The following is a 27,395-nucleotide window of genomic DNA, read 5'->3' as shown; positions in this document are numbered from 1 at the left end:
CAGCTGACAACAATGCTCAGAAGTTAATCATAAGCTGAGCTAAAAAAATTAATACTTCTGTGCAGGAAAGCACATAGCTTGAACCTATGTTTTAATTCACCCCCATTCAGCACATCTTGAAAACAAGGGAATTTAATGGCGTATTGAGGTTCACAGGAACCAAATTAAATGTAAGAGAGACTTAAGGTTGCTTTAAAACTGAATTCCCCAGTGCTTTCCTAAATCATGGCCTTTACAGGCTTGTCCTGGTCTGTTCAATGAATATTTTGCTAAAGAATTAAATGACAAAAAATCTTGCAAGTTCATCCCCTGCAAAAGATACAAGGGGGACTGAAGTGACTAGGCTGTTAGTGAAAATCCAATTGCTACAGAGGCAAGAAACCAAGGCTTCACCAATCAGGAGAATACTTGAATTAGTGAGTGGCAAGGAGACTGGGACGTATTGTGAGAGAAGCTGTCACAGCACTTGTGTTTACCGTATCTGATAAGCTGATAGTGTGGCGACTGATAAATTAAATAATCTGGAATGAATAACAATGAAACAGATCAGTCATCAATACAGACACACGTTTATATAAAAGCTCCTTTAGCAAACTAAGGACTTTGTTCTAGTAATTTTCCCCACAATGACATTACTTGAAACTATGTCATTTACGGACTCTACCAAGATAAAATATAGGAAGCTGGAGGAAGATGGTCTCAAAAGAACTGGACACCATAGAACTGGGGACCAAAGGCACATCTGTGCTGAGGTGAATAAATCCACTACTTATAACCCTAAACTGACACTTACGGTGCAAGTACATTGTCTGTTTTACCCTGTTGCTCTCCTGTATATAGAGTAAGACAGAAGTGCAGGACCAAATTATCTGTTAGTATAAACTAGTCTTAAGCTGAACTTCACCTATTTACTGCTGCAGCAGACTTTGCCCACAGATAAAACTGTCCCTTAGATCTTTAAACAGAGAGCTGGCTTCGAGGTTACTATTTACGTGGCCTAGTGTTGGTTCTTTGCATTTGGGTGATCTGGCCCACAGAAAGAATGGAGCACTGAGAATCAGTATTGTGGACACATTTCTACCGCTGAGCTGGGAACAAAACTCCTTAAACTGAATGTGAGCTTTGCTCATGGATATATGACAGTCTATGAGCCACAGTATTTAAATATTAGCATTCACGATATTTACGAACCAAGAAAGCAAGAGTGTAATTAGTAGAGGGTATTTTAATGCTATTTGTTGGTTTTTTTTAATTAAAAAAGAAAATATACAACTGAAAATCAATGCTCTCCTCTTCATTGGTTCAATCTATAGCAAGGTATTATACAAGTTGAATCGTTTCAAATACCATACTTAGAAAAAAAGAATGCAGAAGACTTCCATGCTGTACAGTGACTTTCATGTTAAAATAGCTTAGTTTTAAAATTATTTTGAAGTTACATGTCATATAGATTACTGAGAGGGGAGGAGGGTAACTGCAGTGTGACTAACTCCCCTGGAAGATTTTCCAAACAAAAGAGTAAAGCAGCTCATAATTGGAAGTTGTCTTCTTTTCCTCTAAACCAATAATTAGAAAGTACAATATTTCTAAGACAAAAAGTCTAATCTATTTTAGAAAAGAGCTAATGTTTGCTGCATATTTTTCATGGTACATTTAAATTATAGTTTTAATAAAATACATCTTTAGATCAAAGCTGAAAGAAGTCATCAGTAGTAGGCCAGTGTACTCCACATTTTTCATTCTTCCAAATGATGGATGGCTTATGTTGTTCAGATTTCCACAAAAAAATCTCATTCCATATTGTTTTTCCTCTTCTAGTACATATAAACAGGAGAACTGGTAGACAAAACAAGAACAAAATCCTTGTGTCCAATCACGTGTTTTAACTTTCATCAGCTTAATGAGTTCATGCAGTTTTATATATAAGTCTAAAAATGGTAGTGCTGCTGATGAAAGGTGGGATTTGTTTTTCTTTTCTTTAAGATGACAGCATGAAATACAGCATTTCATCTATATCTCAGGCAAAAGAGAAAGGAAAACTTGCCTGCTGAACACTTGCAGAACTTTCTGAGCAGTAAGCTACATCCGGACGAGTTATCATCCTTGAAACTCTGGTCTTTCTGGTCTTAGAATCAGAGCAGAGAGGAAGGACTTACTAGGAAAGTTAGAAATGGATTTTATTTAAACCTGGTGGAAATTGCTTGAACTTTCCACTCTTGTAAACATCCACATAATGCCATGAAAAGGTTCATGAATATTGCATTTTTTTCCAGTTATCTGTCTATACAAGTTTCTACTTGGATGAGGTTCCTAGAGGTAATGTAGCTCAGACACTCCGTGGTGCCCTCTCAAATTCATGGGTCCTCCTGTTCCTACCTTTTTTATTCTCTTGTAGGTGCTTCCACTTATTTGTATTCACCTGCGCATTGGCAGGCCTTTGCCGGCGTTGTTTGCGGTCTCTTTTCCAAACCTGCTCACAGAACTCATCCATTGTGTTGAGATTGGGGTGATTGATTAACTGCATGAAGTCTCTATACCAGATCTTTTGACTGGGGGTCATGCTGTTAGTAGCATCCTTCGTCTTGGAGGCATCACCATCTTCTTCTTTATGGAGCAGCTCTTCCAGGTGATCAGTATCAATTACTTCCAGGGTCACTTTAAGCAAAGTTTGCATGAAGCCATGCTCCACAGCATGACAAAAATAAATACCAGAGTCTCTCCGTTGAAGACTTCGTAGCAATAGGCCCTGTTCTGTCCGGATCATGCGATCATCCACTTTTATCTGTATTGGAAAAAAGCGGTAATTTCAATAGTTATCTTTCATATATATGCAACATTATCCTCTAGCCATACCAGTTCCTTAGTAGAAGTCCTTTCAGCTGGTAAAACTTGTCCAAAAATCCCCAAAACCATGTGAACGGAAAATGCTTTGACAGTCATCTGTAGTTATGAAAGGCTCAAATACTCTGGAAAAACTAATGATGTACTGCAAAGAGTTTGGGGGAATTAAGAATTCACTCCTTAGTCCCTACTACTGCTGAACAAAGATCTGCATCACCTCTGTCAGATGGACTTGCTGGTAGGATGACAGAAAATGCAAGCATATAATCAGCAGAGTCAATGTGGGTGCATTCAGCTATATTACTGAGGTTACATTTACTTTTAGTCAAACACAGATATATTTGTGGGAAAGGTTCTCTGTCTTCCTATTGTTCCTTAATACAGAAGCCCTTACGTATAGAAGTGGGTTCTGCATAAGCGGAGAATTTACCAAGAAACAAAAAGGATTAAATCCCAGAATTTTAATATTCAAAAGCAGATGTCCAAAATACTGTATTTTTCTGAATTAATTAATATCTAGAATAGGATTTAATTCTTTGAATGCACGTCACTGCAGACAGAAAAGGGCAGAAACCTGTATACTGCTCTCTCCACCTAAAATAAAGGCTAAATAAAGTGCTACTTTTGCAAATAAAGCAAACAGCAAAAATATCTAAAGCTGCTAATGAAACTAAGTATTTACTACATGTCTTTAAAAAAAACCCAAACCTTCAGAATAGTTTGGGTATATTTACAAATGCTTCAATGCAACAAGCAAGTTTTTGTTTCCTAGCTTGATCTCCCTAGCTAGCAGAGTAGATTATTCTCTTAAGATACATGTGACCAAGCTTGACAGTAACATGACTTGAGAACCTGGGTGAGTAATAACATGAGAATGTTGGTGACAAGAGAAGGAGAAAAATAAAGTATTAGCTTAGTGTAAAGCAAGGCCGGGGGGAGGGGAGGAAGTCAGCGTTTTTGCCTCTATGAATATTGCTTCTGCCGAAAACAATGTACAAGTTTTCATACCCTTGTGTCTGCTACAGTCCCCAGTTCTTCATTCTGTCTCTGCCTTGGCTGCAGTAAAGCCTTAGAGCATGCAGTACCTAAGGAGCGCTCCTGTTAGGCTGTTTCAGTCAAACAGAATAATTAAATTAATCCAGTTTGACCTTTTCTCACAGGCAGTTTTAAGGTCTTTATAATATTTAAGTTCATATAATCCTTGCACGATTCTTTAGGTGGCACTTAGATAGCATGCTAACTTTTTGTATTTCTGAGATATCTAATGGAATCCCAGTGTGTTTTGCTGGGTGTCTAACCAAGGAGAGGATATGAAGGTTTTCTGATGTAACAGTCTGTAAAATGTATTAGAGACCTTACGGGATTTTACGGTGATAAAAGTAAGAATATGGTGAAGAACAATAGAAATCAAAAGATTCCAGCGAAATTCTGCTAAACTAAAATACAGCTGAACATTATTTTGGGAAGTGTATCCTCATAGAGATGACTAGTTGCAGCTCTATTTTTTCTAGTGTACCTCTTCTTTGCGGTCATCATTTTGCTTCTGGAACTGCCAGTAGACTACAGCACGCTGAGATTTTGGACTGCACTCAAGAAAAGTGCTGCTATTCTCTACTCCATAGATAATCTTTTCCTCCAGGGTCTGACCACTTAGGTTCTCTGTAAAGCAAGGGGAAAAAAAAAAAAGAAAAAGAAAAAAAGAAATAAATTTACCTGGAAAGAAAAAATTTAATTGATAAGTGAATTTGTTTGTTTAGAAATCGGGCTCCCTTAAGGTGTTAAAAGAAAAAAACCTTTTAAAAATTTTTCCACATATCAGTATGTCATTTGGAAAATCTCCATCAACATCTCTATCTTTGCAAGGATCCCTGGTATGTTATTGGTTTATTTTTAATTTTTATTACTTTTGTATTTTCAATCTTAACAGCTGTTAACATCTCAATATGTGAAGTTAATGAATTTCCTTTTGAAATTTTGTGCAAACCTCATTATTATTCATCAAGGAAAACATCTAGGACATGACAAGAATTTTTAACAGCAAACTGTATGTAGTGAGAAAACTCATGGTGTGCTTGCAGAATGTTTGTAATGATGCCTCCTGGGCTCTATGATCATAACACTTAGAGCAAAGTAATAAAACATGAGGCTATTTAACAGTAGTATAATGTGTTTAGATTATATGGCACTGCAGTTTGCTGAAGCTGTTAATGACCAGGAATAATGTTTTTGAGGAAACGATCTTCAATTAATCATTTCCTCTTATACTGGCATAATTTATGGAAATGTAATGAGGTTAATAAAGCAGACATTATGGGAGGGGAAAAAGAAAGTTAAATAAATTACTTCCTTTTGTAACAACAATGTTTCAAGTTATTCATCAACCTGCTGGAAATATCACACAGCTATAGGACTTATGTGGCATTTGATTCTTCCCCAATACCACAGAGGCTGTAAGGCATCGTATGCCAACTCTCCACCTTAGCTCTTTAAAATGCTGTTATGGACTTAAGTGGCAACAGTACAATAATCCTGGAGAGTAGATGGGAAGGAAGGGGTTGGTAAGCTATTTAACACTGTGCTGATCTCATGGGAGTCCTGCCTCTTTGCCGTTATTTGTCATTCTTTTCATTTTCCACTTTTGATCATTAGCATTGGAAATCTTTAAGGAACTTCTTTGGGTATGTTTTAATATGAAAATGGTGTCTAACCAAGTCCTCTCGGAGAAATCCTTTGTCAAGTTTTGTTTGCTTTCACTGTGCCTTTCCCACATTGGCCATGTTGTTTAGCAAACGCAGGCTGTTTGCTAGACAACTGAGCCAAAGGTAAAAACAAAATCTAGCTCCTGGTTTGTGTTGATACAGCAATCATATGCCTTTCCATAATGACTTGCAGCCCTGAGAGAGGATGAGAGATGGGATGGGGGACAGAACAGGAACTGGTGCTTGCCCAGTTCTCAGTAAGGAAACATCAAGTGGCCTATTCACACTGAACAAACAGCTGTCCTCTGCTGGATTGCAAACCTTTCGAGCAAGTATGTGGGGTGCGATATAAACAACTAAGTGAAACAACTTTTATGACATCTCTCACAAACCACATCCCTATGAAGAATGTCAGTGCACCTTTGGGCCAGGAAGACGGAGAGCGATGGAGGACCAAATTAGAGAGCAAAGCAGCAGGAGAAGGGTAAGGCAGCTGGAGGAGAATGTAGCCAAGAGTACCAATGGTAAGGTCTGAGATGGAGCATGGGTGAATTTGTGTCAGTGAAACAAAGGAACTGGAAGTATGTGAGGAGATTAACTGAATAAAACTAAAAGTGGTACAATAAAGACTGGAAATGGAAATGCATGGCTCATAACTCGTGGGTCCAGATTCAATGTTGTGAATGGCTGACTGATGTCCTGACTTTTCTGCTTCAAGTTAGGTACCCTAATTTAAGACCAGAATTCACATGACTGAGTGGTCAGCCAAAGATCTTCACAGTCCATGAGAGGCAGTTTGATATCTAAACTGGGACCCACAACACACAGCACATGTAGGGCTGCAGCATAAGACAGTCAGTAGGAAATGTCCCCTTTTATAGCCTGGGACATATACATTACTGCTCCAGCAATGTGTTTCTGTGAAACAGAGATTTACAAGCTTCCATAATAAAGGATGGAAACACAAGAGATTTCACCTTAGGATGCATGCTCTGTTTCAATTCCTCTCTCCTGGGCTCCATGTATTATGGTTGCAGAATGGCCCAACTTCAAGAAAAGCAATCTGATAGTTTGGGTGTTTGTATTGGAAATAGAGTTACCAAGTCAATCTCCTAAGCCTAAGTGGACTTTAAGTCCTCTTCTCTCACATCCTAAATAGCTGATTTAACCAGGAGGTTACACACTAGGTGGCTTGCAGCACCACTTGACTATAGTTTCCTGAATACAGCATAGTCCAAGTGAATTATCCAGGAGCAGAACACATGTAACACTGGTCTTATTAGACCCAAGAAGACAGTCTTCTAGATCCTAAATATCAGTACAAAAGACAGAAGTGGGTATATTTCTTTGACAAAGGTCCTACCACCCATGAGCAGTAGCAGAGTACACAGAGAAGTTTCCACTGGAAAACTTTGGTACCTAGGATAACCTTAGTATCTTAATAAGCTAGTTACAAGTTCTCATGGAAGTTACCTTGAAGGCAAGTGCTCTGATGCCATTTCAAATTTCTGAGTGTTTTCTCAGATCTGGTCCACAGCATTCTAGCATGTTAGAGGCCACCATGCACCTTAGATGGCAGAAGTCCCCTTTAAATTTCCTCACAACTCCAGAAAATACGGTATGGGTGACAGTCATGCAATGAGAGAGGAAGGATTTAAGAGATCCTTCAAATTCAATTTTCACAATTTAAGGGAGCAGAAGGCAGGTCCAGACATGTCTATAAAGTTCATGTAATACTGAGCACATGGAGTGCAAGAAAGTAAGCAGAGTGATAGAATAATCACAGGATCAGAGAGCAGCTCTGGGACTGAGGGAGAAGCTGAAGAGACCAGAAGGAAGAATGAAAGTCTGGGAAGTTCAGAAAAGCAGCTGGAGGAATTAGAAAACTATAGAAGTCATGAAGCTGGTTATGAAATTCAACCCAAAATCCTGTCTGAGAGCTGTAATTCCCAAAATGAATCCAACAGCAGTATCAGTTTACTGCACTGATAAATATCCTTTAAATACATCATTTCTGACATAACTGAAAAAGTATGAAAGGCTAAGTACTTATACCAAGATTGCTTTGCAGATGAAAGAATCTCACTATACATTTAAATTCAGAGTAATTCCTTGAGCTTTCCCTGGGATAAATCACCTAAAAAAAAAGACGCCTCTTCTTTGACAAATTCTTCAAAAAAAAGAACTCTTAATTTCTTGGCAGCGCTAGTACCTTAACCTTAAGAAAACCCAAACAACAACTTGTTCTTTAGCTGACACAAAGGTGGCCATGCTTTTAGATTTAACTATTAATGTCTGTCCACACACCTGACCAACTAAGGATACTCAGCTCCCTCTAATGTTGTTGTGCAGTCATTTTATACTACTTCCTTAGACATTTGCACAAAAGGGCAACTGAAAGAGCTACCTAAACCTTACTAAAAGCATTATTGTTTCAGACTGATATCAAAGTAGGTTTCTGTAATGTCTTTAAACGTGAGATATATGTTAAGAGCTCGTTCTTTTTTCTTCTTTCTGTTGGTTAACATAAAGAATCAACTAACGGTTACTGCAAAGGAATGTGTAGACAAGTAGTAAATGATTGCTTATTTTTGGCTACAGGCAAACCCAATTCTTCATCTGTTGTCCAGGAAACTGCTAGTCATAACGAAGGAAAAAATTCAGCATAAGTTGTCATAGGAAGTTTATGGGCCATTACAATGAACGATCATGCACAAATGACAAGCAAATATAGGAAAATTTTATAGATTTACAACTCAGAATTAATGAGAGAAAATTTCACTCAAGAACAATCTAAGACATTCATTAAGTATTTTGACAGTGGATCCTTCATATCTAGGACCTAGAACTGCATTCCCTCAGTATTATTTGTAAGTTACTGATTCTTCTAATCACATTGCCTTCATTTCACTGTTACATAAAATTATCACTGGTATCTTATTTCATATTTGTTCTGCTCATTTTGACAAAGCTGTATCAAAGCTCCTTATGATCAGGTGTACCATATAACAGCTTTTTCCTGACCTTGAGTTCTCATGACTGTTGTCATGAAAAAACTGTGTGGGATTACTCTCTTTCTTTTGAACATAAGTTATTTTTTCAGACAAACATGTTGACCAAATATGGAAGATATAAAACCCAAAGTGTTTTCATAGAATCATTTAGATTGGAAAAGATCTTTGAGATCACTAAGCCCAACCCTTAACACGGCACTGCCAAGTCCATCACTAAACCATGTCCCTAAGCGCCGCATCTACGTGTTCTTTAAACACCTCCAAGGGATGGTGACTCCACCACCTTCCCGGGCAGCCTGGTCAAATGCTTGACCACCCTTTACAATAAAGAAATTTTTCTTAATGTCCCATCTGAACCTCCCCTGGTGCGATGTGAGGCCGGTTCCCCGTGTCCTGGCGCTTGTTCCCTGGGAGCAGAGACTGACCCCCCTGCCTACAGCCCCTACCAGGCAGCTGTAGGGAGCCATCAGGTGCCCCTGAGCCCTCGCTTCTCCAGGCTGGCCTCCTCCCCAGCCCCCTGCCCGGCTCTGGACATGCTCCAGCACCTCAGTGTCCCTCTTGTAGTCAGGGGCCCAAAACCAAACACAGTATTAGAGGTGTGACCTTACCAGTGCTAAGCACAGGGGGAAATTTTGAAATACTTTTCTTGTCTATGAAGATAAAGAACATGCCTACAGTAGTATAAGGCACAGCGAGGGAAGGCAAGAGAATGTTAAAAACAGTGGACATGTGGTAGCCCAGATCATCATTTTACTCATGAGGAAAACTCCAGACAGTAAAAATGTAAAGGTAAGACATTCTTCTGCTGTTAAAAATAATTCACGTTTAGTGCCTGGTGAAATTTTCCTATTGGGGAACTGAAAATGTCATCTCAGCCCCAATATACACATTGTCTCATCTGCACTGTATACGTGTTACTAGTTATCATGCAACTGGAGATTTGTGAACTTTCTGCAAGTCCATAGCTGAAATCTAAATGAGTTGTACATTTGTGAATTCTCAAAATGTGACAACTGCATATTAATCACTCTATTCATACACTTTTCCAAACCCTTTTCCCCTCTGAGTAACTTGGCCTGAGTCTGACAACCAAGAAATAAAAAGAAAAAGCTACAGTAATGTTAGCTATGTGTTCTAAATGATTAGAAGGAAGATAGAGAAAACTATTACTGAAATGCAGTAGTGGTGAATTATAGCTGACACAAAAGTACAAGTTTGAACTATTTATCATTCTTGCTATTTCAGGGACTGGAAAGACATGAGGGTTGTGAGGTATCTCTGTTTTCAGCCACCTTTTCTTTATTTTGCTCAGAAATCTGTCCAGTGGTTTAACTGTTACTATAGGTGTACCATAAACATGAGTAATCATTTTTTTCCAGCAGAGGGAAGTATTGCCTAAGTGTTCACTTAACTTACAGCAAAACGGACATTTTTCATTTTCTGAGTGAAGATGTTCAGTATAGCTTGGCAACAAAATAGTAATTGTGAGAAGTTTATCAGCCAAACAATTAGAGAAAGGGAGATCTGATCAATACACTGTAAAAATGAAACAACCAACAAAAACAAAACCAAAGATGTCAAAGGAAACTGATGCTGAAAGCACACGGGACAGGCCTACTGCAAGGATCATTCTGATTTTAAGGGCTGCTAGTGTGGCTCCTACAACAAAGACCATCCCATTAGCCAAGGAGGTTATGTGTTTGATTATCATCCTATGCAGACTATATGAAGCAATAGGTACATACTTCTTCCTGTTCTAAAGGAGATATGACTCGTTTCTGACATAATATGCCTAGCCTGATGGTATTATCAGGTAAGTGAAGCAGAAGAATTAAAATGCTTAAAACTGGTAACTTGAGGAAAAAGAAAACAACAAAATACCCTAGTCTTTAGTGTCTGATCCAGGCCATTGTAAGCAATCTAAATTGGGATAATGATATATTATATTCATCTTTCACAGATGTTCAAGACAATTTCACCAACAAATCATTCACATGCTTCCTACTCTACTCATGCGCACTCTGTAAATTACATACAAATTAGTTGTACTTGAGTCATACCCATAACTCACCATGATGCTGCAGGTCTGAGCAGTGGGTAAGCGGGTCTCCATTTCGTATGTCTTGTCGTCTAGTACGTCTGCAAATATATTGGAAAACCATCAGTGACCTTCTCAGTGTTCAGCATTTACATTTGCCATGATAGAAGAGCAATAAATGGAACATATACAGAACTCCATAAGCCACAAGTGCCCCTAAACAACACTTGGAAGGAAATCATATTGCTGCCGCTATATTCTATGCATTATCACAGTTTGTAGAATCAGCCTTTACTCTTACAGGTAAAGTCTTCAGAAACTCGTAAATACGTATGTCTGGCACTGAACCTTTGAAGTTTATTTTAACTGTGCTGGCCATATTGATCACAGACAAATTCATTATTTGACTCGTAGATACAGGGACTGCGAAGGGATCAAAGTATACACAGTAGAGTTTAACACGCATCAAAAACATGAAGAAGCAACAGCTTTTTTGCAAGTACAGAATACTTTAAGTATCATGGCATCTTTTAGATAAATGAAATGTTAGGACGGCTGGCTGGTTTTGAAAGAATGTAAAAAAGCTGTATTTTCTACAAAATCAAAATTAAAATACATAATGATTTCAGCTGCTACAGATCTCATCAATATGTTTCTTATAAAACATTTTCCAAACCTGTTGTAAGTGTCTTTGTCTTTAGAATAAACATTTTGAAATATCATTTACTCCATCCTTTGAAGCTTGAGCCTCGGTTCTAGCTTTTATTGCATGTCCATTTAACATAGCATATTCTTTCCCCAGTTTTATTTCCACTGGCTCTTTTGGAAAAGATATTGATCTATGCAAAAAAAAATTGTTGTATTTTACAGAAGAAAGCTTTTTAATACAGTTTTATTTTGCATTTGTTGTTCTCTCTTTGTCTGCTCCTATTTTTATTCAAATGGCTGTGACACAAAATTCAACTGAGCCAGAGAAAAGTCTTTCATGTAAAAAAAAAAAAAAAAGAAAAAAGAAAAAAAGAAGAAGGCAAACAAAGATGTGTTTCAAGTGTGAGCACTTTACTTTAGGAATTGGAGAAAGCCTGAGGGCTTGCAAAATTAGAGGAGAACAAAGAGGATTAGGCTGCTGAACAATGCTGTGATTTCAGATTATGGCATCCAGCAACGGATATGCAAAAGTCAAGTAGCCTTGTAAAAAGCACTGTTGGTCACTCCCTTGTGACAACAGCCCACATTTTTTAAAAGCCATTGTTCTGCAGCACAGAGCCCATCTCTCTTCTGTTCACTAGCCTTATTAGCAGGCTCTCGCTAACAGCCCAGCATCAGCACACACTAAAGAGTTCTCACAGAGGCACCATCAGCTGCACAGCTGACTCCTCTTGCCTGAAATATTTTAACCATATTTTTTTCCATTGAAAGCTGCTGAAATATTAAACCTGAAGTTAGTTATGTGAAATATGGCAACAGGTCTTTTTTCTTTAGGAAAACCCCAAAACCTCATTATGTGCATTTCTTTATATTTTTCTGAATAAAGTTTTCTTTAAATTAATGAATTAGAACATCTTAGCATGTCTTAGTAAGAAGGAATCTTCTGTTGATTGATATATGATTCAAAAAAAAGTATTAATCCTGATTTCAGATATCATCTTCATAGTACTCATTGCCAATGAATAAAAAAATACACCCAAGACATAAAGAACCATAAAATTTTGTTACTCCTTCCTAAGTTTTGAAATGCAGCATATTTATATGATACTATTTGTAGAAAAGAAGCCTGTGGTAAGACTCATATTACTGTCAATGGAGTTTGGATATAATGTTTAGTTAGAATCTCAGGAAAATGTCGCACATATCACCATTGTATCAACATGATGATTTATGAAATATGAACCAGAACACATTTGCATGGGGTAAAGTTAAGTGGTCACACTACGGGAGCTCTGAACTGTCATTTAGACTTGTAAAATACACAAAGAAAAGTAAATTAAATTCATGGCTCATAAAAGCTTTTTTTTTAAAAAAAAGAAGAAAAAACCCCCTAAAACAAAATAAAAAAAAACAACGCCCAAAACCAGCGATTAGCAAAGCATCTGTGCAATTGCCTCAGGACTCAACTTTCCCAATATTTCTGGAGCCTAAATGTTGACATTTAAGCTGTTTCCAGCAACGTTGATTTTGCCATAGATGCATTCAAAGCTGGCTTGAGACAGTGGGTACAGCAGGTACCAGGTGAGCAGAGGATGCTCTCCCCCAGTAACAGACCTTTGTTTTGCTGCTGCTGCTGCTAAGGGGAAAATGTGGGGAAGGAGGGGGTGGGGGGCACTGGCTGTTTCCAAATGCCTTGTCAGGATCCCAGCCTCCCAGGACTGACTTCTTTCATAGTGGCCTCAAGAAGAGTAAATTCTACACCCCAAGGCTTTTCCATAGCTATGCAACCTAGTTTAGCCCCCGTAACCCTGCCCCTTAATCCCTGGAAGGAGAGGTCTCAGTCCTTTTACCCCTGATGGCAGCAGTGAGCTTGGTCTGCTGCTTAATAAATTAGAGAGACAGATAAGGAAGAGGTAAAAGACCCTATTTCTTCTATCAGTGTAAGCAAATGAAAGGATGATATGCTCTGTGGGTCTGGAGATGGGCTGGGGGTAAGAATGGGTGCTAGGGAATGCTGAGAAAGGGTGACATTCAGGGGCAAAGATTAGTGGGAAGGTAGCAGAGAAGAGTGATTCAGCAATTCCTGAGCGATTCCTCCTGCGACTCAGAGGCAGTACTCACCCACACTGACTTCTAACCCTTAAAACTTTTAGATAAATCAATCTCTTGGACTGCCCTTGAAAACCTCAGTTTCCTCGCTTTCCTCCTCCTCCTACACAGAAACTGCCAAACTCCCAGCACAAATTTGAATTTGGCCCATGCAGCTGAGAAAATTTAACCTGCTCTTCTTTTGGGATGGGTTCAGTTTCTCTTTTTTAAAAAAAACTTTTTTTTGAAGAATATCACAAAAAGCTTGCCTCAGATTAACACTGTTTCCAGTACAGAAATAGAACCTTATGTTCCATAAGCAGCTTTTTCTTTTGTCATCAGTATTTGTTTAGGATACATTGTAATGCAAACCTTGAAATTTTAATCCCCTCCATCCAAAAAGTCTGTGACACAACTGCCACCCACCATTAACCACATTTCATCTCCTGCAACAACCCATCCAGATCTGGAATTTGGAGTCCAGACATTCTCAACTGAGTTTTTGCTACCAGCAATTTTATGTGTATAACCCTTTAGGTATATAAACCCTTGGATTCCTTGTTTCTTCCTAAGTGCAAGATGTTTGGCATATTTGATTTAATGTGAGCACTTTTTAATCATTTCATTCAAATTATCATGGGAATCTCAACATTACATGTTGAGAACATGTCTGTTCTTATTTGCAGGTGACTATTCAGTTATTCCTAATTTCTACCTCAGTATCTAAGAGCTGTTCAGTAACTAGCTTACATACTTTAGGAGAAATACTTTCAGAGATAAAGGCAGGCAAATAAAATATTATTTTAAGTCTTCAGGCAATGAGGACTTGTAAATTTTTTATAAAAAATAATGTACATTTTTTATAAAAATAATTTTTTTAACTTGCCAAGCCTGTTTTCCCTTAACCTTTGCATTGCAAAGCCTTTAGCATCAGTGCAGAGTGCTTGGAAAAGATTGGTTTTTTTGATCTAGTACACTTAGACACATATCAGCACATACAAGTTATACTTTTGAATAATAACAATAATGCTATATATCACTAAAAAATATATTTCCATTTATGTCCAAACACTTTATAACATAAATATTTCCTTTGACTTAGAATTCATAAAAATGCAGGATAATTTACTTGGGCAAGTAATTATTTTATTTTAATATCAAGCCCCCTCCTCATGTTAGAGAAGAGGAATTTTATTTTCTTTTTGCTGTTTATTACCGAGTATAAAGTTATGAATCAATTTCAGAGACAACTCCTTTCTGAATGTTTTCTTACAACAGCTTTTTAAGCCAATCCCAGAAGCAGAGTGTTCCCTTTAAATCATCAGGACTTCATATTGCTTGTAACTCCCAGAATTATGTTTTCTTTGGAAGAGGAAGGGCTCCAGTTTACCATCCCATGAAAAATTTCCAAAGCCCTCTGGTCATATTGAGACCATCAGTTAAAACAAATAGCAAACCATGCAGACATCTGAAACTGTCCCTACCTCTTAGCAGTGGGGAAGTAACGTGAGCAAGATGAACCATCCCAGGCACAGTAAGGGTCTCTCGCAAGGCAACACTCAGCACATGCTTTTCCATACACATCACAGCGGTGTAAAGGAAGCTGTGAAACCCCAGTGGCTGAGCCAATGTAGAGCTGTTGCTGTTATGAAAGTTAAAAAGATAAAATTAAAAAAAAAAAAAAAAAAAGCAAATTACAAATACAATAAAGGATCACAATCCTGGTATACATTAAAGGAATGAGAAGATAATTGTCCTCAGGATAAAAAAACAAGCCAAAACAAATAGGAAAAACTTTGATTTTTGTATGAGGCTCTCAGTGGCTTCCCTAAACAGTAAGAAAAATTAAAGTACTCTTCCATTCTTTTCTTTTTTATTCAGGTCCCTGCACTGGGAAAACACTATAATCAGTGAAACACCACAATGGAGACTATGCTTTAGAAAGAAATTCTAAAATTTAAAGAAAAAGAAAACCAACGTTAAAGTAAATTTCTTATATATGACCTTGATTTGTGTATGTATGTGGGCAAACCTAAAGCAAATTATTTCAGACTGATTATAAGGTATTTCAGCTTGGAAGCCCTGTCCCACACACATTTCTTTGCACGACTGATAATTCTGATGCTTCATACTCTTTTCTATAGGTCACATACTCTAATTGAAACATATATTTAATGAGGGAAGATGGCTTGCTTTGTTTTGGATAAAAGGCAGCATTGAGTGAAAGATGTAGTTCAAAGCAGAGAGAAGCCATGAAGTAAATAAAAAACTATGCGTACAAAATGAACTACAGCTTTGCATGGCATCACAATAGAATATCTTGTCTCTCTCAATTTCCTCTCTGATATCAAATTCATGTGGTCCATTAGGGAAGCTGGTCCCCTGAGGGACATAAGGGAACTGAACTATTGATCCCACGTAAAAGTCCAAACAGAGATATTTAAGCTTCAGCACTAATTCACAAAGAAAACAAGTATGAGTGTAATAAGCAAATACAGTTCCCTCTGAGATGCAAAACTAGGAGAAAACAAAATAAATAGATAAACAAAAAATAAATAGTATAATCCTTCTGTTTTGGAAACACTGACACTTTGCTACCAAAAGCTTAAACTTTGTTACCCAGCACCCATGGTGGAGTGATTAATGAATTTCTTTTTAAGGTCCCACTCCAAGCAGTCTCACCAAAAAACCAGAAAGTTGTATTCATTTTTCTTTCTTAGAAATCATAAAGCTGGTGTGAATAATAGGATTTCAAGAAATGTTATTAAAACTCTTCATTTCCTGCATTGTGATGTCACAGAGGCACCATTTCCAGGGAATTTGGGGACAGAAGGTGGCTGAGGTCACCTACCTACTAGAAATGATGAGCACTGGATTACCAGGAGACAGCAAACCAAAAAACACTCATAAAAGGTGTTGCATTGACTTCTTTCAGAGATAGCAGCTTGGCAGTTGATACAGACACATTAATTGTAACAGAAACATCTCTGCATTTATATAAACACCAGTATATTCCCAGGGAAAATATGACAAGGGAAATTCACTGGTAAATTGAAAACTAAGCCCTTTCTAAGCAGCTGCTTCCGTCTATTATAGTGCCATAGCTGGGTTGTAAACCCATATTCTCTGGGCAAGGATCTCTGACCACACAGAGCTCTGCACGAAGCCTTAACTGTACTCACCGGTCCCGAGCTAGGGCTGTATCCTTGAGAAGCAGATGACAGGCAGCAGACGTGATAAACTGATTCTCTCTAACTTAAGTCACTTAATCAAGTACCCTGCTTAAGGGTACATTCTGCAGTAAAATAGCAGCAATTCCAATCTTAGGTGACCTAACTATTTCTCAGGGGATGCTTTTTCTCTTTACTGATTATGGAGGCAGCAGAGGTCAAATTAGAGCTTCAGTTAAGTATCTTAAATGTCCAGATGGTATTGATCTGAGTCCTATGTAATTGTGGCATTAATATCTATATAAGCATGTAGCAACGTGTGGTGCAACTAATGTAAAAATCAACCCAGTGAATGTAGAATGCACATGGGAAAATAAAGAAGACTGGTGTAATGGTGTATGCACCTTTGTAACCAATTTCATTTTGTCAGAAATCCCTCCTGATTTCTAATAAATGTCTTTAGAAGTCTTTAGAATTAAAGAATTACCAGAAGCACATGGGTGTGTGTGTGTGTGTGTGTGTGTGGAGAATGAGGCCAAGATAGGGTTACTTACAGGTTACTTAAAGATTCTATTCCTTGTAGATAAGTTCATAAAGTTCAGTCAGTGAACTCTAGCATGTGTTTCAGGTGCTGTACAGCCTGAAGGCTGCTGCCCTGTTTGCTGCTCTTCTGATCACTGTTTTAGACACCAGCTGGTGGTCATTATTCTGGACACTAATAATACATAAACCCAGGCAGTATTAAATTCAGAAAACAGCAATAGAATGACTTGCATCAATGGTCTGACCTTACTTTGCTGTACAGTCAAACTGCCTTTTGGACAAAGAGTGTCTCCAAAGAGGATGGTAATTTAATAAATCAGGTGATTGGAGGTGGGGGAGGTGGGTAGGGGAGTTTTCTGCTAAAAATTCTTGCAGGCGTATCAGAACTCCAGAAAAGCTGAGGAGAGTAATATTTTAAGCAATTCAATGGTTTGTTTGCCTCATGATGCTGCACAAAATGCAGCCTTTCCCTAGAAGTCAGGCAAAGAGATTACTAAGAATCTTCTATTTGCAATTAAAAAAGAAAAAGAAAGAAGATGAAAAAATGTCATGCTTAAAAAGAACTTAGGCAGCATATTAAAAGGTATTTTAAGAAGCATGAGGTTTAAATAGTACTTCATTTAATTTCATGTCTTGAAAAGTAACTGATGCAGAATAGTTCAGGGGCTATTTAAGTGACATATCCATTTTGAGCTGGTCCTTTCTACATGCTCACTATGGACAGAAATGGCAAATGTGAATAAAATTCAGTACTTTGTGAAAAATACTATAGAAGTAATCACTAAAATCTTTCTGAAGTTCTTTTCCTTGCCTTTGACTAAGAATCTTACGGAGGAAAACCAAAAGCTCTTTGTAGCAGTTCACCAGTCAAGAAGCTGGCCTGTATCAGCCGAGGATCTCCTTGGATCTCCCCCATCTTACCAGAAATCCAGTGGCTTTTTGAAGCAGACAATCACAGACCTGACCCTGAGAAAAAGATGAGAGCTTGCTCCACAAGAACTCACTTTTAATTGAAAGCTAGGCATGACTTTTTGGCTTGCTTCCACATTTGTAGTTCAGAGGGAAAATTACGGTGCCCGCCCCCCCCCCCCTCCCCCCCCCCCAGCCCAACAGGCTGAGAGCCAAATGGTAGCCAGGGGCTCCCTGTGCAAGCCTGGCTCCCACTAGAATAGTGAATTTAGGCAGCTGTAGGATGTTCCAGTGGCTCTAGGATGCTGTCCTCTAAAGGCTTGTGTCTATCACCAGCTGTGCATAAGTTTGTTGAGGTGATAAGGTTACACAAGCCTAAGGCTCTGAACACAATCAGAAGGGATACATAGCTTCACTGAGAAAATAAAATTTCTCTGAGTTAAAGACAGAAGCATTGAGAAAGACTGTAAAAAGTTTTAGTCTTGCACATAAAGACTAGATTTCCTTACTCAAAATCACTCTCGCTCAAGGGCCAAATTCATACTCAGAGAGAGACACGGGAGCTGTAGAGGTCTATATAATTCAAAACTCAAGTGAAGTTCTGCCTCTGAAGAGCTTTGAGATTTTGGTCTTTAGGAAAAGAAGTAATTTGTAACATACCATATTGGCACAATGGCAAAAGAGGTAGCTTTGACCCACCAGTGTAGCAAAACATTTTAAACCAAGAAGAAACAGCTTGTACCACATTTTTAGAATTGGATGAAAGAATTGTTAGTGAAAAAACTAAAACAAAGTGATTGCTTTAGAGTTATTCAATAAGATATGTTGGTTTTACTGTTTACATTTCATGCTCCCGCTTTCTACAATGCCTAGAATTATCATGCTGTTATATGAAAACCATCCTGCCTATCAGAACACAATGAAAAAAGTGTTTGAGTTATAGAACTACAGTATTTTTAAATCATAAGTATAAAATGGAAACATGTTGTTATATACTTATTTGATACAAAGACACCGTGCCAAAAGCTGTCATACTGTATCATGATTCTGTCACTTTTAGCCTGAGGTTGGTTGATTTTTCATGAGCTTAATTCTGCCTGAAAAACTTGTGGTTTATGCTCTTTTTTAGTGTTAAACAAGTTTAGCAGTATAAATTTGTTTTCAAAAGACTCAGGAAAAATTGTAATCTCTCCTGAATAACTAAAGATGCTTTGAAGAACAAGTATGAAAATGCATGGTCCACCATCAAATATGATTGGCTGCTTTAAGGGAATCTACTTATAAAAATAATCCAAAGCAGAGCATTTTGGTATGATGTGAACATATATACAACTTGACAGGTTTGTTTTTAAATATCCCAGCATTCAATAGTACATTTTTTTTTGTCCTGCCATTATTGTTGTTTTAGGTGGTAAACTATGTTAGAAGTGTTCTCAAAATGTTTTCTGTCAAAGACGTGACTGTTTTCAGACAACTTTCCCAAATACTGTGAATTCTGAATTAAATATGCCGCATTTCAAACATAATACTGGGCTCTGTCCATTACAGAATGAATTCAACTTCTGTTCAATATTGTATAGAGTGAGGTACATGAATTAACTCAATCTTATTTGTAACACACCAAATTTTTAGTGTACCCAGTCCTAGAAGTAATACCAAATCCTTTCTTTACTGACAATGACATTAATGGAAAAGTTAATGAGTGTGAATAAGTTGCTTATATTTACCCAATTAGGCTCCAAATCAACAGAAATACAGGGGTGTGGGGTGGGGAAGTTTTATTATGTTAAATTTGATGTTAAATTTTATGACTCGGACTCCTTAGACAGGAAATGACAACAGCTGGGATCCATCTACTTAATTCCAGGCAGAGCTGGAAGACATGCCCCTAATACCCACTTCGCTCCTGGACTACAATCCAATATTCTTTGCACAACTACATAATTCACCAGCTGCTTCACAAAAAAGTCTAATAATAATTGCCCATATTTGCTCAGAAATGCAGGAATCACCTTTACTGTAAATCAGACAAAACTTTACCTACACCCACTGAGAAGTCCAATTCATTTTAGTTATGGTCTGCTCTACAATGAAGGCTATACTACATATCTTTTCTTTAAGAAGTTAGTGTACTCAACAGGAAGTAGGAAATACAAATTCTGGAGTCTGAAACCCATATCCTAACCGTGTCACTGAATCAGAAGGCCATCGAAAATTTGGACTTAAATTACATCTACCCTCTTTATTAAAGCCGAATGGTGCACGACCAGAAATGGAATGGGCATTGGGCAGAAAGACGGGAGGATGTCTCATTTCCCATCTTTGCTTTCACTATCTGCATTTTATCCAATACTATTCCTACAGGCACAAGAACTAGTCCCATTAAAGTAATGGACCATGTCTGGCCACTCCCTTTGAACAGTTTCTCTGTCATGTCAACATGCCATAATGTGTTGGGTTTTTTTTCTAGAGAGCCTCCAGACTCCAGACCAGTTTGTGTTTAGTTTCCACCTTACCAGTAACACAAACTAGACTTTTCCTTTCTGCTTTGCTTGTCACATTTTCCTGAGAAACTACTGATGTTTATGTAAAGGGATGTGATGCTGCTGCTGTAATTAATATGTCTCTACTGGCTGCCAAGTTACTGTCTCTAAAAGACAGAGACCAATAAATATTTAAAAGTGATTTAATGTTTGTGCACATAGTACCTGTTTTGTGGAAATCTTCATTGCTGAAATAACAGTGGGTTCCTAAGGGGGGGTGGGAAGAAAAAAAAAGAGAGTTAAAATCTAAATTGTGCTCTATAACTCTATAAACGTAAAAATTCTGCTAGAATTCTATTTGCCCAACCTAGAAACCCTGAAATTAAACTAGACATTCATTAGTAATAGTGCTTCTTGTTTTCTGCACTACAATAATTTCTAGCTGTAAGTGAATTAGAATGCATGTACATATCTGGGTGCATCTTTGATTGCTGTGCTGATTGTAGACATATAAATTTCCATGATTATAACAGTTTCATTGTGATTACTTTGTTACTAGTTTCATATCTTGAAATTAATTTCCACACTTAATATTAAAACTACATTTAAAGAACCTCCCAAGTAATATGAAAATAATAATGGCTGTACCAAATATGTAGAAATGATGTAGATACTATATATTAAAGGTGATGACACTGAAATAAGCAACAGATTTTAACCATATCAAGGTGAAAAAAACCACTCCTGTGAAATTTTATTCATAAGAACAAGCTCTAATCCCAAGCATAAACTTGTTGACTTCAATACATTAGTCACATACAAAGAAGTTGCTCGTATTTGCAGAACACAGAACTGAAATTGGCAAGAGGTTTTTTGCAGCATGGAATACCCATTATTTAATCATCCAAATATGTCATTAGGGGAGTTACTGTTCTCTTAGCTAAGTGTACTCTTAATTACACTTATTTGTAGTAAGCAGATGTGCAACTAAAATCTATTTTCTTACATGATAGACTGTAGGAAATATTTAACAGAATGAGTGTATTTAAATCTGATTAAAAGATTGTTACACCTTTTAGGCCTAGTGGCTTGAACAGATTTTAATCTTGAGCATAAGTGGCATAATTTGGTTACAAAGTGTGCAAGTCAATTCTATATGAACTTTATTTCATCTAAAAACCTGCTATTGATCCCACGCATCATACTTTTGGCTGTGTACTTTAATAAAGTCCCTATTAAGCTTTTACACTTGTGTAGCTTTCAGCTGGCTTACCCTGAGAGAATCTGATATGGGTCAGTGGATGTTATGCATGTGGACTTGCCTTTACAAATGGGTTAATAGACCTTATATTAGAAAGCATCAATTAAGTGTAACATTTGAATGAAAATTGAACTCATTAGTCTGTTTGCTCAGGTGTTCAGAGAAATATTGCAGAAATGGGGTTAAAAGAGGTATTTGTTATTGATATAACACATGGAAGATTTTCAGTTTTCTGGAATTATAAATGGAAAACATTGTATTCAGCACACTGCAGTTTAAGCATCAAAATACATTGTTTATGATGCACAAGACTCTTTAGTAACTAAAGAAAACTTACATTTGATTAAGGCACATGCAAAATTTGTTGCAAATTCCCTATTGAAAGACCCATTTCTTACACATACAAATTCTTATTCCACTGAAGTACATTAATGCACTCTTTAAGGCTTAAATATGTGCCAAAGGAGATAAATGAGCTTTCAAGTAGATCAGAACACTAAAATTGTTTTCTGCAATGAATAAATACACATCTGAAGTAAAGTACCAGATCTGAATTTGCTATTAACCATTCTACTTGTGTGAAGCCTTTCTGAAATAAAACTTTCACTCCATTTATTTTCTTTCTTTTATATTTCTCTGATCTCCTTTAGCTTGGCACTTCTTCATTTAGGGAAGAGACTCATACATTATCAACAATTGCCAAATTACCCTGCATTAATGTAATGACTTTTGCGTGTATAAAAAAGAAGAAAAAAGCTGGGAGCCACAAATTACTTGTCTCATTTTTTCCTCATAGTTTCTACTTTATTTTGCTGCTTAAAAAAAAAGAAAAGAAAGAAAAGACCCTGTATTTCTGCCCTTATAAAAAACATGGATTGCAGAAACAGAAGTATCTGTTTTCCAGTGGTATCTTGCACTCAAAACAGTGGTTTCTGTGCAAGATTGGTACCAGTAAAGGGAAGAGTGTCCATAAGAAAAAAAATAAAATAAAAAAGATATACAAGCTCTGTTTAAGTATGTTGTGTCTGTTCAGAAACTGAAGATAAATGGATGGCAACAGAGTATGATGAGGACATGGTGGCTGGGCCCCTGTGGCAGGTTTGGAGCACAGTCCTTGTTAGCACATCAGGAGTGGGACCACACGACATGGGGCTCTCTGAGCATGCCAGAATCATCTTCATGCTGTCAGATTAACCTCACACTCCCAGCTAGGTATCAACCCCACAAAAGCCTGGATCTTGTGAAATGGTGCCATAAAACCGGCACTGACAAAAAGAATAACATGGGGAATGTAAATGATTCGTTGTTGTGTACGAAACACAAGACATCCCTGGGTTCTGTCTGGAAAGTGTTTGAAAGGTTTACTCAGCCTCAACTTGCAGGAGTGCCTGTGGGATGCCTTACTTTTTAGGTAGCTCAGATAGGAAAAATGGAAGAGACTGATTTTCACGAGAAAGTACTAAAAATTAGGGGGTGTTTATGGTGTCTTGTGTCAAACCATGAAAATGATACCCTAAAGTCACCTTTAAAAACATAAACACTTCCTTTGCTTCTCAGATTGTTAGGCATAAGAAATCTGTGCGGATCACCTTTTTTTTTTTTTTTTTTTTTCTTTTCTAAACTATCATCCTAGTTACATTATGCTGACAGTCTGAAGAGTGTTAAGAGTTGATGCAATTATATAATTTGTGTGCATATCTCTGTGGGAGAAAACAGACAGGCATTATTCCCAAACTTGCACAGATACACACTTAACTATAGCATGTAACAGTTCTAAGGCTGAGAGATACTAATTTACTTTTTAAACCACAAAACAAGAGCTCAGAATGCAATGTCTTTTATCATTAACCTCCAGCTAGCACTGAAAGTTTCAAGGTTTATTTTTACTAGTGTCTAGGTCTCTAAATGACAAGCTAATTAGAGGTCTATGCCAGGCTATTCCTTGGCTAGACTGCAAGTGGTTTAGTTCACAGCTGTCCACAGCAAAATCTACAACCTGACACTTGAAATTTAGCTGCACTTACCCGAAAGACTGTCATTTCTTCCAGCAAGACTTCCTCTAATTCATGCCAAGTCTCCTTAGGAATTGAAACCACTTTAAGAACTGTTCCAATATCTTGAAAAGGAAACACAAAAAAAGGAAAAAAAACCCCACCAAAACTAAACAACCCATGCTTTCAGGTGCTTAAGATGCATAACTCAGTTTCAGAGGAGCCAGAGTTTCTTGTAGTATATAATTATTTCATGTATAAAGACTGTGAAGCTACATATCTCTAAGCACTAGTTGTTCAAAATACCAACCGCTATTGAAAATAACCTAGAATAACACTGAATTTCAGTAGGACATTTCACTGAAGTCTTTCAATTATCAAAATGCAACAAAGAAGATAAATACTACTATAGTTATTAAAGAATGAAAAGGACTGAAATACTATTTAAGTGACAGTATAAAATGACAGATGTTTCAGGCATTTAATTCAGGGAAATGCACTAAATTTACCCAGGCATGTTTTATTGCCCATTTTGAATATGATGTTTGTCATTCTTAAAATGCATGTGAAGATGCTGTCAGAAGGCTCAGTTTGGATATAAAAACATCTGGACAAATGTTGTTAGACAGATGAAGCTGTTAGATCTCTTAAGTACATGTGATCTTCCCTGTGTCAAACAAAGTACCTAAGATGTATAAGCCCCTTAAGGCATCTGCATTTCTTTGTGTGTTAGATACTGGTCTTTGCTGAGGGGTAAAAAGCAATACAAATTGTATCTTCTGTTTAGATATACATGTGTGCCAGCATTTTAATACTATATCCATTTACATTCTTGGAGTTCTGCTATTGGCTTTAACATCAACAGGGCCAACGCTTGAAATTCCTGAGCCATATTGTGAATATGGCTGAGACTTAAGACCATCTTTATGAGACTTTACAGCTGCATCTGTGATTTATTTAGATGTTTCCCTGAGCAGAATTTTCAGGGAACAACAACAACAACAAAAAATCATTTCTAGGTTGGTACAAATCACTGCAGACTCTCTGGAATGGAAACATTCTGTATGCAAATTTTCTTTTTAACCAGCCAAATGTAGTGCCATGTAAATGTGTCACAGCAATAACAACTACGTCCTTGAGGACTTTTCATGTTGCACGTTCTACAGCAGTAGTAGTTTAGGAAAAGATAAGGCATTTTAAGTGGATAAAATTCTCAAAGCAACGGAATTATAAAGGTCAACATTCTCAAAACCAGAATTAATCAATTTCACAAAATCAAAACATATTTTGTATGTGTACATATTTGTGTGTGTTAGTTGAAATGGCTGATTGAAAAGATGACAACTCTACATTGAAAATACATATGGAATTGAATCAGGTTACACATTGAAAATGTTTTTATAACTACCTTAAAGCTATTGATTTCACAAGAAAATTCCAGTACTTCAAATTCTTTACATGAATTTGGATTAAAATACTCTAGATATCCTAGAATATCCTGTAGAACTGAGATTTTGATTTTTCCATCTGCTCCCTTTTAAGCAGATACTGGTTTCTAAACCTGTATTTTGGAATTCTATTAAGAAGTGAATATTTTCCCCACAAAATATATGAATCACTGTTTCATTAATCACAAACCCATAGATTTTTCTTTTTCTAAAGAAGAAAATAACAGTTGTTTCTTAAAACAAGAACAATAACAAAGCAAGCACAACTTTCTATTTATTTAGGCACCTACATGTACAAAGTAAGCTAGTAAAATAACTAGGTAAGTTGTTTTGGAATTGGTTTTCATTATGGTTACTGCTACTAATTGAACATATTTAATTCATGAAATACTGAGAACAATACAGAACAAATGCAATATAAAATTTAAAACAAAAAGAAAAAAAATCACACTTCTTCAATAAAGTACTTCAGAACAACAGATAATTTAGCATTATTTGTATCTGTAATTTAATGGATGAGTTCATTTCCCTAATTATCCTGATAATTTGATGACTGTGGGTTTGAGAAAAATACATTGTATGAGTAAAATAAAAGAACTCTGGTCTAGTAAATATAACAGTGTAGCAATGTGTCATGACTGCAGTCTGTGTTGCACTATGACTGTCCTCAGTCACAATCCATCAAACGCCATATTCGAGAAATAAAGATAAAAGAGCACTAGGGAAACTGTGGAGCCTGCATGGGCACTGAGCAGACATCAGTTCCCCACATAATGCTGTTTCAACAAAAGGTCTGACTTTTAAGCGGATCCTGCAACAATTACAGCCGCTTGATGCTCAAAAAAGCCTCTGAGGTCAAAGATACACTGTGTTAATCACTACGGAGACTCTGGTCAGGCCACAGGTACCGAAGTGGGGCTTTATCTGAGTTCTAGATCAAATTTTGCAGAGTAGTATTTCAAACAATTTCACACAAATGGAATCAGGCTTCTCCTTTAGGATCAATAGGCTCTGCTCAGTAAGATAAGATTACTGTTATTAATTTGCTTTACTGACAGATGTACCTTGACTGTGCCAAATGATCCCAAACATCAGACACTCAGGATATGCATTAAGTGCATATCTTAAATCCTGTTTCTTTCTGATATAATTTCAAGCGTGCCGATATGATACTATTTCCATTGTGAAACATGCTGGTACAATCACAGTGGGAAAGAAACTACTGGGCTAGATTTCACCCACAGGAAAGGAAAATGTGACCACACTGGGTGGCTATTAATTATGTTGTGTTCAATTATCATCAGTTATTCAATGAAAATGGGGGGGGAAAAAAAGGTATTTCTTCAACATACTGAAGTTCAACAGCATGTGGGAATAATGTAGATTGCCGCAACAGCAATGGGAAAATATAGAGAAAGGTATCTAATCTGATGGGACAGACCTACCCAGAAAAACCTAGTCATACCCCAGAGAGCTTAATTCTGGGTTTGCCATAGGTTTAGATCATCAAGTGGGAAACTGGACTATGACTAGAGTCCCTAATCTGCTCCCCAGTTTGTTTGCTTGGGGAAGATGTAATGTGCACTGATTGTGTATCGCTTTCTGGTTCCTTTGACTTTGACCAGCCGGCTCAGTGCGGCTTTCTGGCAGAAGGCAGGCAGGGCCTCAGTTCTGCCCCTTCCCCCCACTCCCCCTCCCACCCCCCACATGTGGAGGATGCCCTGTCCTCATTCCGAAAGCTGCAGTGAGGCCAGTGAGCTCAGAGGAGCATGGAGCCTGTTTTGTGCCTCAGCTCCAAGCACAGGTGTTGTAACGCCTGTTTTTGTCCTATGTGGGTACAAACTCCTGCTGGAAGAACAATTTATGCAGACAAAAGTAGTATTTCAAGAAAGAATAACACTCTGCACTTACAAAGCTGGGGGTTTGGTGCCGAAATCTCTTTTGGCTAATGCAGTTAATAAATATTTAATACTTTTCTTACAGTTCTTGGGCACAACCATCAGCAGTGGTGCATGGGATCCAGAGCACTTACCACACACCTGAATATTAGCGGTTTCGGGAATGAAGTGAATGCCTAAATTCCCAACAGAAAAGTAAGAGCTAGGTATCACTGAGGGTCTTTCAGAGGGAGAGCTTGCCTCACTAATTTAGATAAGAACCACTATAGGTAATGATAACTATCTAAAAGCTATAGCTCAGGTTTACAAGTCTTCCTGTACTGCCTGAAAAACAGGAACTTCTGCGTAACTCTTCATCTTACTC

At 37.4% G+C, this 27,395-nt stretch overlaps 1 protein-coding gene across 1 annotated transcript in view; it reads right to left on the bottom strand.

The window, feature by feature from the left end:
* Positions 1-1,207: 1,207 nt before the first annotated feature.
* The window catches only part of SEMA3A (semaphorin 3A), a 170,150-nt gene continuing 143,962 nt past the window's right edge, over positions 1,208-27,395 (bottom strand). The window contains exons 12-17 of the mRNA XM_037390047.1: positions 23,719-23,810; positions 20,659-20,700; positions 14,813-14,970; positions 10,626-10,693; positions 4,358-4,500; positions 1,208-2,782 (exon numbers count right to left, since the gene is read on the bottom strand). Coding sequence (XP_037245944.1) covers positions 2,327-2,782; positions 4,358-4,500; positions 10,626-10,693; positions 14,813-14,970; positions 20,659-20,700; positions 23,719-23,810 — 959 coding nt within the window. The 3' untranslated portion in view covers positions 1,208-2,326. The remainder of the gene's footprint in view (positions 2,783-4,357; positions 4,501-10,625; positions 10,694-14,812; positions 14,971-20,658; positions 20,701-23,718; positions 23,811-27,395) is intronic.

The sequence above is a fragment of the Falco rusticolus genome, chromosome 5 (assembly GCF_015220075.1).
Source record: "Falco rusticolus isolate bFalRus1 chromosome 5, bFalRus1.pri, whole genome shotgun sequence".
NCBI classification, from domain to species: Eukaryota; Metazoa; Chordata; class Aves; order Falconiformes; family Falconidae; genus Falco; species Falco rusticolus.
Note: the sequence above shows the minus strand (reverse complement) of the source record. Positions and strands in the feature narration are given on the sequence as shown.